The sequence below is a fragment of the Archocentrus centrarchus genome, chromosome 24 (assembly GCF_007364275.1).
Source record: "Archocentrus centrarchus isolate MPI-CPG fArcCen1 chromosome 24, fArcCen1, whole genome shotgun sequence".
NCBI lineage: Eukaryota > Metazoa > Chordata > Actinopteri > Cichliformes > Cichlidae > Archocentrus > Archocentrus centrarchus.
Genome location: NC_044369.1, coordinates 15,798,638 through 15,817,691, shown reverse-complemented (window position 1 = coordinate 15,817,691; position 19,054 = coordinate 15,798,638). Strand labels below are relative to the sequence as shown.

General features: G+C 44.2%; 1 protein-coding gene across 4 annotated transcripts in view; it reads left to right on the top strand.

Annotated features, from left to right (window-relative positions):
* Positions 1-19,054, top strand: part of nhsl1b (NHS-like 1b) — a 104,822-nt gene that overhangs the window by 79,571 nt on the left and 6,197 nt on the right. For 2 of the 4 annotated variants that reach the window (XM_030721236.1, XM_030721240.1), the window contains exons 2-6: positions 4,459-4,611; positions 8,199-8,326; positions 10,943-11,147; positions 13,289-13,420; positions 15,394-18,714. In XM_030721236.1, coding sequence (XP_030577096.1) covers positions 4,459-4,611; positions 8,199-8,326; positions 10,943-11,147; positions 13,289-13,420; positions 15,394-18,714 — 3,939 coding nt within the window. Of the gene's footprint in view, positions 1-3,248; positions 3,518-4,458; positions 4,612-8,198; positions 8,327-10,942; positions 11,148-13,288; positions 13,421-15,393; positions 18,715-19,054 lie in introns of those variants that run through there. The other 2 variants (XM_030721238.1, XM_030721237.1) reach the window with 2 other exon arrangements.

Here is a 19,054-nt window from a genome sequence, read left to right as displayed (position 1 = left end):
GTGTGTGTGTGTGTGTGTGTGTGTGTGTGTGTGTGTGTGCGTGTGTGTGTGTGTGTGTGTGCGTGTGTGTTTGTCTCCGAGGACTGAACTGCCTGAGGGGAGGCGTGGTGGACGATGTGTGTGTGTGTGTGTTTAGAGAGACAGATAGGGGTAGAGACTTATTGTAGGCGCTCACATACACTCACAGCCAAGCCGCGAGAATGTGAGCGGAAGAGCACCAGCACGCCTTCATCCCGTCTTCTCTCCATTATTCCCTGGATTTTTGAGTTTTTTATTTTTTTAAAGCCTAAACAAGGCACTTTTTTTTTAAAGAGGGAGACGTATACACCGAACTGGAAAAATGGTGTTTATCGGGACCTCGTTAAAATCTGTAATTAAGTACTTCAAAAGGAAGGGTGAGATTTTTTTGTTCCATACTGATTGTTAATGTGCATTTAAATCCTTTAAAAAAAAACCCACTGTTTTCTCTATCAAAACTGCATGTGGTTAGTTAGAAATTTTACTGTTAATAATTTTGACAGGATTTGCATTTGTGTCTGAAATTCCCACAGTTTTCCATCTATTTATCCTAATTTAGACTGCAGTTTTAACATCTTAATTAAGGATTCTCTGTGTCAGAAGTGTACACACAACAGCCTTAATGATCGTTCTGATTTGATCGCAACTAATGGTGTCCTGTGGTCGTACTGCTTCCCTGCTGGCTCCGCTAAGCACAAACAAAACCCCCTGTTGCACCCTGTTACCAGGTAACTGCTGGGCCAAGAGTCCACAACTGTTGGCACTAAATGAACCAACAGCGTTTTTAAAGGTGACAGCGAGGGCTGCAGCTGTGGGTGCACCAGTTTCATGGTACTATAGAAACTCACCTGCATGTGCGCATGTCCTTTTTTCCCTTGATTATCTATCAGACTTGCACCACATAAGGGTTTGTTGATATTTAGGGTCACTGGAACTAATAGTAATTGTGTATTATCATATACTGTTGTGCCTGGAAACTAGTAGTTTCTCATTATTGTACTTTGATCTGCTGCAACCCCAGTGACACCTGCAGGAAGTTAATCCCACAGTGACTTGATGAGAAGTAATTTTTAATTTGAAGTGTTGGCTTGATAGTAAAGGTCTGTGTGCCACGTATGTGCAGTAGATTGCATGTAAGACGATTAGTTATTATTTTATCAATGGCTTTGAATTAAGCAGGTGAGGCTATAACAAAGACGTGGTTGATGCAGAGCAAGCCGCTTGTGACGACTCCAGTCTCTGGTTTATTTATAGCGCCTCTGTGTGTGTGCTGAAGTTAAAGCTGGGGTGATACGCTTAATCATTAGCTCAGCATTTCTGTAGTCAACAAGTCCTTACGCTACTGTCTTACACGTGCCTGCACCTTGAGCCTTAGCTGAGCACCGTGTCAGTGTAGTCTGCCACAGATGATTGTAGTTGTCAGTGTAACTTGTATATTAAATGTTTTCCATAAGATTAAGGGTGCAAAAACGTGTTTCCTGGAAGCACCTAAAGAAAGAGGGGAATTAGAGCATCCATGATGATTGATCACTACCTTTTTCTTTTTTTTTTTTTTTTTAAGATATCAAGATTGAGAGTTTTTCAAAGTAACTGAGGTTGGTCACCTCTTTTTTCTTTTTTCCATTGCTGCACTGACGTTACAAATTAAAAGTCGTGTTTGAAAGTCGATCCATGTGTTTGTGGGTGATCAAGGACCTAGTTTAGGATTAACACAGAGCTCGCCAATGGAATTTTATTGCTCTTATTGATCACACAGTTTATTCCACAGCTCTGGCGTATGCGTGTGCTAATGTACCTCGCAGGGATTGCTTTATTCAGCTTTTGCATTTTTAGCCTTTGCATCATTTTGCTCTCAGTCTGTTCGTTAAAGAGCAGGGTTGGGATGTCAATGGACAGAGGGATTAGTGGACTTCTGAAAGACTTTCGTGCCAGAGTCCACTATGTGTGAGACTGTGCGTGTGACTGTGTGCATGTGTGTGTTGAGGAGTTGGGGGTATTGTGGCACTGAAAGGCCTGATGTGGAGACTGATGCAGAGGGACAATACATGCTTTGTGTCCTTAGTCTTTAGTCCTTGGTTTGCCTATAGCCTCACTGAGGTTTATTCAAACCCCATGGTTAGAGAGGAGGGTGGGGGAGGGGGTTACCTGTGCTAAGTGCGTGAGAGAGAGAGAGAGAGAGAGAGAGAGAGCAAGGAAAAAGTGTGGAAAAATCTTTTAGGAAAGCAAGCTGATTTGAGAACAGCTCCTGTTCACATGCAGTGCCTTGCTCAAAGGCGTGTTATAACAGTTGTTTTGAAGTGGACGGCACTTTGAACAGTTGGTGTAACCTTGACTTTTCAAACTGCGCTGCCACTCGCCAGTGTGTAAGTAAGCTGGTATCTGCATGTTTTTGTGTGTCTGGACTGTGAAGCAGCACGAGACAGACTTGCGGTCAGCAGATTTACCTCGTGATGCATTTGACTGAAAAATCTGACCAGTGCAAGCACGCTGCAAAAAAAAAAAAAGAAAAAAAGCATGACCGCAGATAGATATTCTGTGGCATAAGTGCTTTTTCAATCTCATACGTTGGACTGCTTTTTCAGATGAGTCATACTGATTAGGGCTTAAAAACCCCACACGAGGGCTACTCAGCAAAAGCAAAAGGATGACCGTCACGGGAGGTGTAACTTATTTTGTAAACAGACTACAGCATGGTGGATGAAAAACGGCGTCGAAGAACTACATCTGGAAAGAAGAGTCCATTTAGCTGAGATGACGGTCACCATCTAGCCCACCTATTGCTTTGATTTCTGCTGTGTAGAGCAGCTGATGGCGAAAGCAAACTTGTTGGACAGTTTGCTGTTTATTTGTGGTGTTTGTACTCTGACGTAACTGAGCAGTGAGCATGCAGCACATGTGCACAACAGGAACATGAATAACTAGAACAGCAGAAGCATTCAGTGGAAATATTAAGGTGGCACTAACCACAACCTGCATAACAGTCAACACAGCCGGCTTACATGTTGTGCACCTGACTAATTTCAGCAGTGGAGATAATCCAGTTACACTGACTGTACTTTTTAGGTGGTTAACATATAAAGGTGCTTTTGAAGTGGTCATTGTAGGGAAATATTAGCAATTATCTCTATATAAAAGCACTAACAGCATCTCACACTATCATTAATGGCCCATTTGCAGATGTAGGCTCATACCTTAACCCGCCATCTTTAGGGCTGTCCTCTCCCCCCCCCCCCCGACAAGCACACACTCGTCAGGCGTCCCACTATGGCTCATTTGCACCTGTGAAAGACACCCCGCAGCAAAACACTCCCAGGCATCACCAAGATCCGTCCCCTTCCTCCTGGTTCATCCAGACTTCAGCCGCTCTCTCAGGCAGTTGGACATGTTGTGTTTGCAAAGAAAGGGACTAACTCAGAGGACTTTGCTTACATGTTGTCTCCCTCGATGGAGATAGTTTTACATCCGCGATCACCCACTTTGGCTTGGATACGCTCACTTGGTAAGCTTAACTATTAGGAAGGGTGTGTGGTTTTTACATTTAGAAAACATTTTCATACAGAGTGACTTGTGATGGCTCCATCAGCGTCAGTTCCCGAGACTTGATTAGTACAGGTGAATATTTTATCGGTCATATTTAACTCAGAGGGGTTTTACATGATGACCTGCTGAATGTGTCTTTAATCTAAATACTGATGTATACTGTATCACCTCAAAGCTTTTTTTTTTTTTTTTTTTTCCAATAAGATGCTTCCAAAGTTTCAGTGTTTTTTTTGTTTTTTTTTTACTTTATTTTTTCGAGGAAGGATTTTTCTGATTAGGGTAAGTAGTTTAATGGAATGAATTTCTAGTAGTCATAGTTTTTTGAGCCGGTATCGACTGGTCAGCGTTTCCCTCCAACTTGCCCCCTTTAACCCTCCCCCTCTAACTTGTGTGGCCTACTATATGTGTGATGTCTCAGATAAGTGTCATGTTGATTGAAGGCTGTGAATTCTGCCACTTCATACAAAACACTTTAAACTCCTTCCTCCCCTTCCTCTTCATCTGTAAATAAAAACAAACCCTCTGAATAGTCAGTGCTTGGGGGGACATTTTTCCACCACTCCTTTCTTACAGTTGATGAAATGATGCATTGTTATATTGCAACCATGCCTGAGCTAGTTTTTTTTGTTGTTGTTGCTGCTGCTCTTAGGAAGACTTGCAGGGCCACTCTGATCGACTGCAATTTCGGCTCATTATTGTTTTCGTTGTCTGTCATATTTATGTCAAATTTGATGGGGGTTTTTTTGGTCATATCGGGCCCTCGCCCATCACTCTGCACTTTATTGATGCACATCTGTCACCTAAAAGTGGATCAAAGGATCTTTTTTTTTTTCAATATAACTGTACTGATAACATAAGACAACCAAAATTCCTTAACCTGCCATTTGTTCATCTCCACAGCGGTGTCTAACCTGGATGAGGAGAGCAAGTGGACGGTTCACTACACAGCTCCATGGCACCAGCAGGAGAACGTCTTCCTGCCAGGAAGCAGGCCACCCTGCGTTGAAGACCTCCACCGCCAGGCCAAAGTCAACCTCAAAACTGCCCTGCGAGGTAAAGATAAATCAAAGTGGAGCACCTCGTACAACACTGGAGCATTTAGATGTTTTACACAAGGGCAGCAATGAAGAGTAGTTTTCATTAGCAATTAATTAATTAGGTTATTCCTTGTAAATTGCCAAAATGTTAGGCATAAATCATTAAAAAAATGTTAACCTAAATCTTTACATTCACATGAGCCAAACTGGATACAAGCTGATAAAATCTCACTTGTGGGAATGTTGCTAGATGCCGTGACATTTATCGATATAAGCTCGTGACGCTGATGTAAATGACCTGGAATGTGTATGTTTGCCCGTAACTCCAAAGATGTCTGGACTTGCGTTCAACGACACAGCAGTGTGAGAAATGACCTATTTGTCCAGCTCAGTGGGAGAAGAGGCTCGGGCTTTGCTGTCAAACAGAAACTCGCAGCAGAGTGACAACTGGTTAAACCGCTCGCAACTTTCCCAGCACAGGAAGCAGGAACAACAGTATAATGCTGACACCTGTTCCTGGGAAAGCTGTGTGTTATTTTCCCAAGCATTTCTCAGATAACAGTTTGGAAAAATGTTTGCGTGCGTATATTTCGGTGTTTCTGTTCATCACTGAGTTTATGACTGTACTACAGTTGTTTATATGGACACAGGGCTGGCCTTGTGTATCAGCTGATTAGACACAGCTGAAGGCCAAAAGAGAGAAAATGGAAGGTATCAAAAGCTGATGCTTACAGTTAGTGAGTGAGTCACCTGTTTTGACACACACACACACACGGTTTTCCTTGTCTTTCCAGTTATTTGACCCTGCACTCTTGCTGTTGCATATGTGTGTTTGGTTACGCAAACACACAAACTCCACCTGGTAGGTTGGATTAATACAGCCCCCCCGCCCCAAATCCTGTCACTAACACATCAGCCTGACAACACCACCCAACCCCAGGGGGTCCTACAAGGCAACAGGTGTCCAGTGAGCGAGCACCTGTGCTGTCTGTTTAAGCCTTAATGTGCTTTACACTTTGTCAAGCACTTTGTAGAAGCAGTAATTTTAAAAAGGTTGTTGGAGAGGGGAGGTTACACAACTTTAACATTATCTCAAAGTGCAATGATGAATTTGTTTTTGTGGCTATTAAACTTACACACCTTACATGTAGATGATAGACTTCTATTAGTGCAGTTCAGGACTATATTAATAGATCTTTACAGGCTGCTGGACTTTACTTCAGTTGTTGTTATTCTTGAGCTGCTGCGGCTCTCATTGCAGTTAAATCTGAAAATAAGTATCAAGGTAAAGCAACATGTGTGCAAATACAAGTACAGGACAAGACTGTACTGGCTTAGCTTGAAAAATAGCAGTGCCTCCATAGTGTAGTGGATAGCAAAGGTTGCTGGTTCAATTCCAGCCAGAGACACATCCCTGGGATTAGGAAGGGCATCCAGCATAAAGCTCAGCAGACCTACCCGCTGTGGCGACACCTTGTGAACAGCTGAAAGTAGCTAGACTGAAAATAAAACACAACATAAGCAGTTTAGAGTTTTCAAGCAGAGGTTAAACCGGGCTCAGCCACTGGGTATTGTAACCAGAAATAATACTCAGTGCCACAAGTCTGATTTATGCTTTGCAAAGCCTAATAATCAATAGCCAATCAGCTAGAAGCGTGCGTCCCCTCTTTGTCCTTCTAAACCTCTCACATGGGATTCAGCTTGTGTTTAGTGGGTTATTGAAAATGTGCCAACAAGTTGTAATAAATCTTTAAAGTTACATAACGCGGTATTGAGTGATTACTGGAGGAGCTGTGTCGTTTCCCAGTGTTTATGATCATTTCACATGTGAATGAAAAGTAATATTTGAATACTGTCCTCTGCATCCAGGCTCCATCTATGAAGTGAGACAGGAAAAACCAAATCCAAATAATATAGAAATCATGCACTATCATCATCATCATCATCATCCATGCCATTCACATGAACACAATATAACACATTTACTTGGCACAAATGAAATACTGCCGGTCAAAAGTCGAGGTGACTGTGACCTCATGAAACATACATTTCAACAGAAGAATTCATACCGTTAAAACGATCTGAGAGGATCAAATAATGTAGTGATTACATTTTACATCCAAAACGTCATTTACTGATCCCTCTCCCCACCTCCTCCCCTTCAGTTCTGCCTAGCAACAAGCTGCACTTAGCTCATCAGCGCTTGTTTATTTCATTAACTGTCCCCAATCATGCAACACCAATCATCTTAACGGTTCCACTTCCCGTCATCATCCTCATTATCATCACTGCTTTCTAAGTCCCAGCTTCCACACTGTTACCACATCAACTTGTTGTTACTGTAGCTACGCTTGCGAGCCCCATCAGGATCCATTTACTGACAGCATTATACATGCATCAGTGTGCCTCTGTGTAGAGATGGGCTGTAATTAGCTGTGGAAATAAATGGCATATAAAAAGGATGGAAAGCAGCATCTTTTAGGTGCCAGGCTAACAGTGATGTGAGCACGTACACATGTATAATTCACCAAAGGGATTTTTGATCGTGCGAAACACACTGAATAAATATCCAAGATGGAAGATTTAAAAAACTGGTGGGTGTTCTTTTTTTGGGGGGGGGGGTGTTACATTTGATTTGATGAGGAAAACTTCACAGAGAAAAGGCGAGGCATAAAAACAAACCTGCTTATTTTAAAGTGCCATTAATTTAAGAGCGGTAGGTGGAAGTTTTTCATGTTTATTTAAATAAGTGTTGTAGTCTCACAGTGTGTTTGATCATTTCATCCATTAGGTTACAGACATCAGTAAAAGCACACACGACTCTTGAAGCTTTTGCTGAGGATGTAAAATAAATATGTGAATTTAATTGCCTATTTAAGACTAAACAAAGGATGCATTAGTAGATATTTTGAGAAAGAGAGAGATGATGTGCTCGATTCCCCCCTGGGAGAAAAGAGGGATGGAGGGGAGAGAGAGCGGGATGGTTCTGCCATCTGTGTGTGACAGACTGAAACTGATACCCCTCCTTCTCTGGCTACACACACGTGCACGCACACACACACACACACACACACACACACACACACACACACACACACACACTTCTCTTCTTATCACACTTTGACATACATACATCACAACCTCATCACAGCAGGTGGACACGAGAAGAAGTGTGAGGCACACTTGGCAGAGTCCAGCAGGGAACTTGGCTGCCAGAAATATCCACACACACACACACACACACACACACACACACAGCCAATGGTATATTCTACAGCACACATTTGATAATACACAGCTATGTGTATGTCCCATAAATATGTCACACATTCTTCTTACTGTTGTGTTATTGGCTGACAGTTTGAATATTTAACAGCATCTGGTTGGATTATGAGTAGTAGATTCCTGGAAGTAAGTGTAGCAAATGTTTATAATGAATATACTGAAATAGTCAAAGTAAAAATGACACTTTAATTATCTGCAGTTCATCAGCACCTTACACTACACCAGAATGATAGAGACAGTTGACAAAGGACACCAAAGCAAATGAATCCAAACCTCCTTTTTATTTGTGACACATTTCTCCGTCTCTGTGCTCTCCAGAATGTGACAAGTTGAGGAAAGATGGTTTCCGGAGCTCGCAGTACTACTCTCAGGGTCCCACCTTCTCTGACCCCATTCAGTCCACCAGCAGCCTGCAGGATGATGGGGATGATGAAAATGACAAGAAGGTAGGCATACAAAATTTTAATATATACTCAATTTACAGGTATAGCAGGCTCTACATTACATTTACAGAAAGGTGTAGAACATGTGCACATCACTGGTGGAGTCAACATCTTGGCACCTCCAGTAAATTAAATGGTGTCAGTCTCCCCTCTAGTGGCTGGAAAAAAAAGTGCTACATTGTATCCAAACTTTAATCTTGCCACGTTTTGTGGCTTTCTCTCTTTTTATTTTCTTTCTAATTTTTCAAATAATGCATTTCTATACCTAAAATGTTATTTGTAGTGAAAGGTTTCTTTTGATATTAGTTTTTTCAACAATTTTTCCAGTGATTTCCTCTCATTTGTAGTGCTCAACAGTAACTCCCTGTCCTATGTTTCAACACAGAACTGAGTATATACAGTACTGTGCAAAAGTCTTGAGCCACCTCTCATTTCTTTATATTTTCCTTCCAAGAGCCAGAATTTCATGTAAATTTTTAAAGTGGTTTTGTCATCAGTCTGAATAGGGGAGGCCAGGAGGGAGGTGTAACAGTGAGTGTCTACAGCCATCTGTAAAATGTGGTGGAGGTTCTGTCAGGGTTTGAGGCTGCATTTTAGCCAGTGGCCAGTTCAGCCAAAACTGCTGTAATTATGAACGCAGAAAAAGACCATCAGATTTTGATCCACCTTGCAATACCACATGGAAAGCATCTGATTCAGTTTTCAGCATGATCCCAAACACACTGCCAGTGCAGTAAAAGCATACCTGCATAGAAGAATACACAATGGGGCACTATCAGTCATGGATTGGCCTCCCAGGAGCCCAACATTATTGAAGCAGTGTGAGATCCTCTTTGACATTTTCCCAGCAACACATAAAGAAACAAGGGGTGGCCCAAGACTTTTGCACATCACTGTAGAGGAAATACACACTTGTTGACCACACTTGCGATGGCCTGTGGTTGTTCTGATGTCTCTTTAACAGTTTAAGAGGGAAACGGATGGAGAGAAAAAAAGAAGAAATAGAGGCAGAAATGAAGAGAGGTACAAAAAAATGAGAAGAAAATGAATCAGAGACAAAAAACTGATATTTAATGCACTTTTCATCTGACAGACAATTTGTGTGAAGTGAAGTGTAAATGGTTAGACAGCCAGATATGCCTGATATACGTCCCCACTCCTCATTTTAATGTCTTCCACACACACGCAGTGTGATATGAAGGGCACTAAAAGGGTCAGTGAGTCTTTCACAGTTTTGTCCCTTGGAGCCCCTCGATACCACGCACTTTTTTTCATCCCTGCTTTGACCCTTGACCTTGATGTTGTCTTTCTAAACTGTTGCCTCCCATCTCTTGTTTGCCCTCCTGTTTTCTGCACACTCACCCCATCTCTTTCAGTTCCAGCCAATCCCCACTCTGCCCTGCTTTCTTTGCCCCCTCTTCCACTGTTCTGCTCTTTGTCCCCCTTCTGCTCTCTTCCCCATCACTTCCTGTTGTACTGAGACCACAGAGCCTAACTTTGCCTGACAGCAGCTTCAAAAGAAGAAACAGGGCTCCCGCTTGAGCCACTGCGATGCAAAGTAACAAGCCATGCTTACCACCAAACTATTGCTGAGATTTTTCCTCTATACCTCCACTCTCTTCTCCTCCCCTTTTGCTGCCCCTGTATTTACCCATCTATCCGTGCATTGTTTGTATAAACGCACTACTGTTTCTCTCAGCCGGTCAGGGGATGTAAGGAAAAATTTCTCATTATTTTTGGGAGATTTTGGACTATTCTTTTCCACCACTTTTGCATTTTTTTGACAGAGTCACACTGGAGATCTTATATCAGTCCTTTTTTGTCACCTAAAGCTGTTCTAGAGTGGACCAGGAAAAGTTTGAGTGAGGATTGATGGCAATCAGATGGATTATGAAACCACCTGTAACTGCAACAGTTTAGAAGTCTGATTGGAAACAAATGGCAACCTAAACAAAATTGCTGCGATGCTCTGGAATAACAGCTTAATTTCAAGCCTGGATGCTGCAGGAAAACGCTGCTGTCTTTTGCTTTCTGCAGTAAATTCACAATACTGGACTCGTAGTGTGTCAGCACAGTTTACTGCATGAGTGATTCTCTCTCTGTGTGTCGCCTCGCTGTTGCTCTGTAGCTTTTATCCTGCCATCTCCGACTGCTCTGTCAGTCCTCTGTGGTGGGTGTTTACTTGTGTGATTGTGAGTGCATGGTTGACTGTTTCCATTTGGATAGGATGTTTATGGGGCTGCAAGCTTCTAAAGGTCACAGCAGTGTAATATATTAAAGTTTGTGCCGATATGACCTGAAAAATCTGTCATTTATGATTCTGGACCTGTAGTAAGTCCTAATATTATTTATAATAATACTCTGTTTTATTCACTCATCTTTTATTCTGATTCATTCGTCCTTATTTATAACTTTTATGCTCTGATCTGATGACATTTTTACATAGTGCCTTTCATTACATCATATCATGTTACCTCTCTCACTTCTGTAACTATTTTTCCTTCACTTGTCTCATCATTTTTCTTTTCTTTCATTCCTTGTTTCTGTTAACGTTTGTCTCTTTCTATTGTTTCTCTCTTTTCTACCCTTTGTCTAACCTGTTCTCTTTCTCTCAATCAGTCCACTGCTTCATCGCTGGAGGACGACAAATCTCAGCTCTCCATGAGGTCCCAGACGCCTCAGGCTGGGGGCGAAGGAGGGGAGGGGTCCGACATTGACAGACAGGTGGTATGGAACAAGGCCGCCCCCCTCCCCACCCCGGAGGAGAAGATGAGGCAGGCAGCTCAGGCCGTGCCCACAGACATAGTTGCCATCAATGTCACAGGTACGTCACACCTCATGACGACTGTACTCCATTCAGTCCATCACTCAGCTGCGAGTGAGTAGCAACCAATCTTCATCATCGGGCTGTCTGAGAAAAATGGCCTCGGCCTATCCAGAGTTCTGTTTTTTGGTAGCTGCACAAGGAGTTTAATCTGGCCTCCTTCGTCGATGGTGTCTCTTGTTTTACATTACGCTCTCACCAGCAGGCCTTTTGCTGTTCTTAAGGGAAATTTCTGACATTTTTAGCAATATGATTGCGCTATATGATGATAAAACAATGGTGTGTGAACATTGCATAAATAAATGATTGCTTTGCATGCAAATTTCAGTGTATGGAAAAACTTCACTGTTTATATTCACCCTCACCCCCAAAAAGGGAAAAAACTTAAAAATATTAGGTAAGCAAGAAAAATGTCGGATATTTCCTTTAATCAACCTTCTGTGGCAGAGTGATTGTAGAATAATAAAGTAGTGTATCCAGTCATCCACGGGGGGAAAAACTGATTGTGTCAGTCATCGATGTCTACCTCTTTTATGTTACCTTCTCTCCTCCCATCATGCCTCCAGGAGACTGACCTTCGCCTTCCTTTATGCATGCGTGAGCGTGTGTTTGTGTCTGAAAGTCGTTTGACAGCTTATGCAAGGGTCAAGGCTTTTCACTGCCTTCATGTCAGATCACCGGCCGTTTGACAGATGAACACTCGTACACAGCAAAATCGTGTCGACTCAGTCCCCCTGTTAGTGTGCCACGTCTTTCTACCTGCCACTCATGAGCCCCACACGCAGGTACACTTAGAGCTTATCATGAGGTTTGTTCATGGGATTATATTGGAATGAGTCCAGCAGTGCGATGGACTCAGAGAAATCTCAGTTCGGCATCAACGTCTGTAATTTATTGTCAAGGTCAATAATCCGTTTGACACTAATGAGCATTTAATGCGGTCCCAGTCTACACAAATCAGTGTTGTCACTTTGAATTAGCGAGAAAGAACAAGTGAAACCGACACAGAGAGATCAGGGACTTTGCTGCTTTGAGAGGGATTTGTGATCGCCACTATCTGCCCTTATATCGGTTTCTATTTCCCTGACGCCTGCAGGCTGTCACCAGCTCGTCAGATAGCAGAAAGAAGAGCAGTTCATAGTGAGATATCACTCTTCCTTCAGGGATTCTGGACAGAGGGGGAGAAGGTTATTGAGAAGCAGTTCGGGTTTGCGTGTGTGTGCGTGTGTGAGTTTGAAAGCACACTTCATCTCATATCTGTCCTCTGCATGTTGGGCTTTGTGATAAAAGCATGCACTTCTCACCTCACATATCTTACATGTATGTGTGTTTATAACCTGTAACAGAGGTTTGCATTTAGACCAGCCAAGGTCTTCTTTGACGGGCCCTTCCCTTTGTTTTTATCTGCATCATAACTGGTTTTTCAATATGAAAAGGTTTCAAACTTGGATTGTAAAAGGCACTTTGGCTGGCTGGTGAAAAAGTTTAACTTAAGTTCAGTTCACCCAAATAACACTGTACATTTTCTCAGTTATCTCCAGAGTTACTGAGCCATTATTTCACTTCATTTCAAGTCCACTTAGCATTTGGATATACATATATATAATATTCCAAACATGAGTACAATATTAGGTATTTAATGTATAGTATTTGTCAAGAATTTTAACTTCTCCTGTGAGGACATATTTTACTACATTCTCATTTATTATCTGTTTCAATCAGCCTTCACTTCCACGGGAGGGGTTTCCAATACAGTACCACACTTAGCCGTTTATATGAATGGGAAAGTGTGTCCACACTTTTGACTGGTACTGTATGTGATTTGGAAACAACATGTTACATCAAACCTTAAGTCTGTAAAGTATATTTAAAGTAAATATAAAGTAAAGTATATTTTACGATATAAATCCATTTGCGACTTAAAATAAAAGCAAAGCTTCCTGCTTGGGATCAAGGGGAGGAAATGTTGTCTTGTAATTTGGTTGAGCTGAGCCTAATATTTCCTGCCTCGTGCTGATGTTGCATGTTCAACTTGAAAAATAAAAACCCGCTGCATGTTTGTTGAGTTTGTTCCTTCTGACTAACCGACTGCTGTTTGCCTGTGTGTCTGCCTGCCTTGCTCTCGCCCTCCCGGCTACCAGGGGCAGTGTTTGACCGACAGGCGAGCATCCGGCGCTCCCTCATTAACACTGACACCGTGTCCCGTCGGCCCAAGAAGGTCAAACGCAGAAAGACTATATCAGGGCTGCCTGACAACCTCAACCTGGAGCTAGGTATGGATCACTGTGGAGCTACATGTTGCCCTCTGCTGTCCACAGACCTGTACCAGCACTGTGGACAAGCATCACTTCTTCCTTTCTTTGCTGCCAGTAACCTTGTTCTCTTTAGATTTATGCTTTTACATAACTGTACAATGAGAAACTTGGTTATACTGAGAGGGACAAAGAGACTCATGTGAGTTCAGTGTTGGATCAAGGCCCTGCAGCTGTTTGGCCGTTACAGTTGATTTCTACATTATCATGTGTCCTCATTCACTCTCCTCCACCCGTGTATCCACAGCCAAGAACAAGTCCTGAAATCATTTTCTTCAGTTTTGTTGTTTTGTCCTTTTTTGCTCCTTTAAAAACTTCTGACATATCAGAAGTTTTAGAGTTTGCTAGATCTGTCACATTGTTCAGATTAATAGCAGACTTTGTGTCTTATTGGTTGATCCTTTGGATCAACTTTCTGTGGTCCTTTTCCTGTTATGTTCATATATCTGTGCCTTAGTCTTGGTACCATATAAACTTAGCACAAAAAGTAATGAAATTTGTGTTTGGTTGATTGTTTTTTTTTTGTTGTAACAATGCTTCTTGAGAATGCTTCAGAGAAGACTTGACAAATTTTTTCTGGGCGCAACCCACAAATGCACTGTCCTTGTAAACGTTGCACCATTTAAGGGGAAATAAACAGGCATTGGTGTAAGATTTATTGCCAAGAAGCGCTGTTACAACAAAGAAATAATCAACCAAACACAAATTTCCTTACTTTTTGTGCTGAGTTTATAATCTCATGTGTCTTACTACCAGAAATACTATCTATAAGACAATAGGCCCTGAGCACCCAAACGTTTGGTTAGCCATCTTCATGTGCTCCCATCATTTTCCAAACATATGATTGTCATTTTCTACATGAGAAACACAAAGACTCAGAGGTCCCCTTAGAGTTACTCAGCTGAGCCCAGTGTTAAGCGAGTACTAAGCTCACTAAGCTGACACTGTGTTCTGCTGACAGCGCCGCATGGCTAATGTTTATTTACACGTCATTGAGCTTTGGGATGGCAGCACCGTTTAAGGGAAATGTCATTGCTCTGTGCGATAACATCACCAAGGCTGATAGGAAAAGAGCTTTAAAGTCTGGTTAGTGCCCAGCTGACAACACCCTCTGAATGTCATGATTACTGGGCCGGGATAATTGTCCCAGTGCTTCATCCCTCCCTCTCCTTGCACCAGAGCTGCCTGCAAAGTAGACCTGCAGCTTAATCTATCGCAGCAGCAACAGCCGAGCTGTCAGTCCAGCTTTTAGCAAAGGAGGAGGAGAATATATGTGTGGTTTAGAGATAGCGAATGGGGAGAGAGAGAAGAAAGGACGCGAGAGTGTGTATGTTTTGGAATACGAGCATCAACAGTAGAGCCACCACAGATGGGAGACACAGTAGACATCCTCTCTCGTTTTACAACTCAATCTTCAAATTGTTAGTTTACTAGCTGGTATGTTCAATGTGTATCTTTCTGATATGGGCATTTCTGTTTGTCCTTGTGCATGACAGGACTGGCTTTGCATGCACATGTGTCTTCTTGTATGTCTGTGTTCATGTACGTGGGTTTATTTTTTTATTTTTTTATTTTTTTGGCTGCCTAATGCTTCACCAGCTGCCTGTCCTGGCACAGAAAGAAACCATTTCATTTTTCTATCTGACAGAGCCAGAGTAAGAGAAGCGTAGTAGGGAATCTCTATACCTTCTTCTTGTCTCTTCTCATATCCTGTTCTCCATAATGAAGAAGACCAGAAGTTATTAACGCAAACAAGGTTACACCAAATCAAATTAATTAGCTTCCATGTGACCACAGTTTATCTGACATTCCAGCCAGAAGAGCAGAAAGGTTTGTGGCTGAAGAAGTTACAGTGAGGGGAAGAGAAAGGTAGGGTAGCAGGAAGAGAAATCACATGTTGATATGTTTTCTCTCTCCTTGTTTTTTTTGGACAGCAGCAAAAGGACACGGCGGAGATCTCCGGCCACATTCTATGTTCCTCCCTGGACAGTACTCCACATTGGGCCGAGCTGGGAGTGTCAGCTCCACTCTCCGACGTTCAGTGACCAGAGACTCGAGCTGCCAGACAGAAGAAGTAAAGATTGTGCCCCCGTCCATGAGAAGAATTCGAGCACAGAGAGGACAGGGAATCGCTGCTCAAATGGCTGGCATATCCGCTTCCTCTTCAACAGGAAGTATATCCATCTCCAGCAGTGACAGCTCTGGAATACTGATGCTGCCGCAGCATTTTAATGGAGACCCTTCGCGTTTTCACAGTCTGCCCCGACAGGGCGCAAGAGTGTCGCTCAGTGCCGATCCCATCTATAGCAGCACACCCATCAAGTCGGAGGAACAGCTGCACAGACAAATTGGAAAGCTTCAGGTTGATGACACTGCAGTACACATGCGAAATGCCCCAAGGACAGGAACTTTGCCCAGGCCCAAGTCCCAGGAGGTGAAGGGTACACAATCCAGTGAGTGGGGTGGGGGTCCAGCATGTGCGGTCTCCCCTCATGCTGCCTATTCCACCTCATTCATCCCCAATGCCACCATGTCTAGTTCCTCTGAGGTTATTACCCTCAACACCTTGAGTCAGCTCACCCAGTCCCCAGTCTCAGCTTACCCCACAGCTCGACCACTCAGTCGGGCTTCCTCTACCAACACTGAGCCTCTGACCTCTAGTCCAGCAGCCTTCACCCACAGCACCACCTGCCCTGCCTTGGCCACTTCTACTCCTGTTCACACACCACAGGATAGTGGTCTGAAAGTCACAGCACCTGCTAGTGAGTCAGGTCACTCAGACAGTAGTGTCCACAGCCACAGCACCTTGGCCCCGACTCCACCATCTTGTCTGCCAGAGGAACAGTGGATCTACGACACACCAGAAAATGTGGTGGCTCCACACCGCACTCTGACCTCCAGCTGCTCCACTCCTATCAACCAGCTCTATGGCAGCCTGGAGCAATCCTCTAGGACCACTACAGATTCCAGCTCTGTTTACTCCCAGGACAATGACGGATACTACACCTCTATGCACTTGGACTCGGGCCTGCGCTCTCGCAGTCACGGTAGCGGCCATGGGGTAGCAGCTGGACGGGCCACCAGGCACAGCATGTATGAGTGCCGCGAGATGGCTAATCAGGAGGACTCTGGAAGCCTGTACAGTGACCACTCTCTATCCCGCAGCATATCTTTACGCAAAGCCAAGAAGCCTCCGCTGCCACCAGCTCGTACAGATTCTCTCAGACGCAAGCCTGCTGCAAAAATGCCCCCCGGAGGTGTTAGCGCCATCAACGGTGCCAACGGGGAAAGTGGCGCAACACTTAATGAAACTCTAATTGCAAGTTTGCAGCAGAGCCTGCAAATGGGGCTGAGAGGGGGGAAGGGAAAGGGTGCGTCACCATCATCAACTTCTCACAGCCCAAGTAGTGATTATGATGACCCTTGGGTGCTCAGGCCACGCAGTCAGAGTAGCATCAGTGCAGGTAGCTCCGCAGCATCACTAGCAGCTAACGCAAATGGTGGCGGTGTGTCTAATGTGTACTCACTATGTCATGTGACACCTGCCCACAGTGACACCAGCAGTTTGCGTTCTGACTACGCTGACTCCTGGGGCTACTACATGGACTACCCTCGTAACAATGGAGACCAGGGGGTGCAGACCCCTCCGGCCCACACCACAGATAACATGCCAGCTGGTGTTCACCCAGGAGTCTTACAGAATGGAGGAAAGATTCACAACAGTCAGACCCCCGGAGCTCCGGGTCAGGAGGGAGAGGTGTCAGTGAAGCCCAAAACATCCACCTCCTCACCAGACCGGGTGCATAGACTGACCTCCCCATCTAGTGGTTACTCCAGCCAGTCCAACACTCCCACAGCTGGAACCCCAGTGCCCGTGTTCGCAAGGTCCATGTCTCCCTCAAGCGGCCGGCCTAAGCCCAGAGTCCCCGAGAGGAAGTCATCTCTCCTCTCTTCCGTTTCCATCTCCTCCTCTTCTACCTCCCTTTCCTCCAACACTTCAGACTCACTTAAGAGCAATGGTCCTCCTCCTCCACCACCCCCACCTCTTCTGCTCTCCTCCTCAGTTCCCAACACCCCTCTCAGCCCACCTCCACCCTTCCCTCCCCCTCTACCACCAAGCTCAAGCACAACTTCCCTGACTCCGCCGCCAGCTCCCCCATTACCAACCACTCCTCAGGGAGCTTCTCTGAGCCTGAACTCTCCTTGCTCCACTTCCCCAGAATTCCCTCCTCCTCCATCCCCTGAGTTGCTGATTCACCCGAGTTCATCTCCCAATGGGAGCTTCAGTCCTCCTCCTCCTCCTCCACCCCCACCCCCTCCTCCATTGCCAGCTTTTGTTACAGCTTCCTCCTCCCCATCTTTTAAGAAGGCATTAAAGGATGCTCCTAAAGCAGCTCCTTCCAACAGTCCCACAAATTCACCTAAGCCCCTGATCACACCATTTGCACTGCAGAGTGTTCAGCTTCGTTCAGTCAAGCGGTCAGAGAAGGAGATCAATGGCAAATCAGATGACAACAAAGCTGAGAAAAGAGGGATGGACTTTCTTCAGGGGCTAAAGCCTCTGAGCCTGGATAGCTCTTACTCTCAAGAGCATCCCACTGTGTTACCCCTGTTGAACAGCTCTCTGGAAGATGATTCCCATTATTCCTCACCATCGCCTGTTTCAAAGCTCTTGGAAGAGTTGTCACTGGATGGCAGCATCACAGATGACTCACCAGACAGTGCTGTCATAAATGGAGAAGCTGAAGACAAGAGTTACACACTTTTCAATGGGAAAGAAAAAGAGGAAGCACTTGCATTGCCCAGTCCCGCACAGAGCCACGAAAGCTCTCCCGTCAAGCAGAAGGCCCCACCCCCAGCAGTCTCAAAGAAACCCAAATTGCCCCTTGTCCCATCAGTTAGCCCCCAAACAATAAATAGCCAGGTTCCATCTCAACAGGAAGAGACTAACCTCCCCCAAACAGAAGACCAAGTAGATGCTCTGCCAAGACAAACAGAAGAAGAGGTGAAAGAGAGGGAAAGTGAGCATCAGGAGGAGAAAGATGACACTATAGAGAGCTCTGAGCAGTTAGCAGAGAGCAGTGGAGAATCCACTGAAACCCGAGACAAGTCCTATATCTCTACATCTGCTGGCAAGGAGACATATAGTGACCCTGGGCTTTGTACCAATGGAGAGGCTCATGAAGAAGACGAAGAAGAGTGTGATGGGGCAAGCAGCACCACAGGGTCCATCAGCTCCAAGGACGACGATGCAGGTGAGTCTGTCTCGTAGTCTATGGCATATATTTCCACAAAACAAACTTAGAAATGTACAGACTGAAACAGAAAAAGAAACTTAATTTACTCATTAGTTAAGCCCATTGCCAAAATCCCAAGAGGCTAGTAGTGATCCAGCAGACTGCAGGTTGTATAAGCGGTTCCTTTGAGCGGCTTTAAAATTTATTTTGCCCTCGAGAGCAAAGGAGCCAAACTTGAAGTCAGAAGTGTTTAAAGGTTTAAAAACTGTGAAAACAGAGCAGGAGTGACGGCTTATCACTGGGACAGCAGTGCTGCAGCCTCGTGCAATCACCCCCTCTCACTCTTTATTCTACTCAT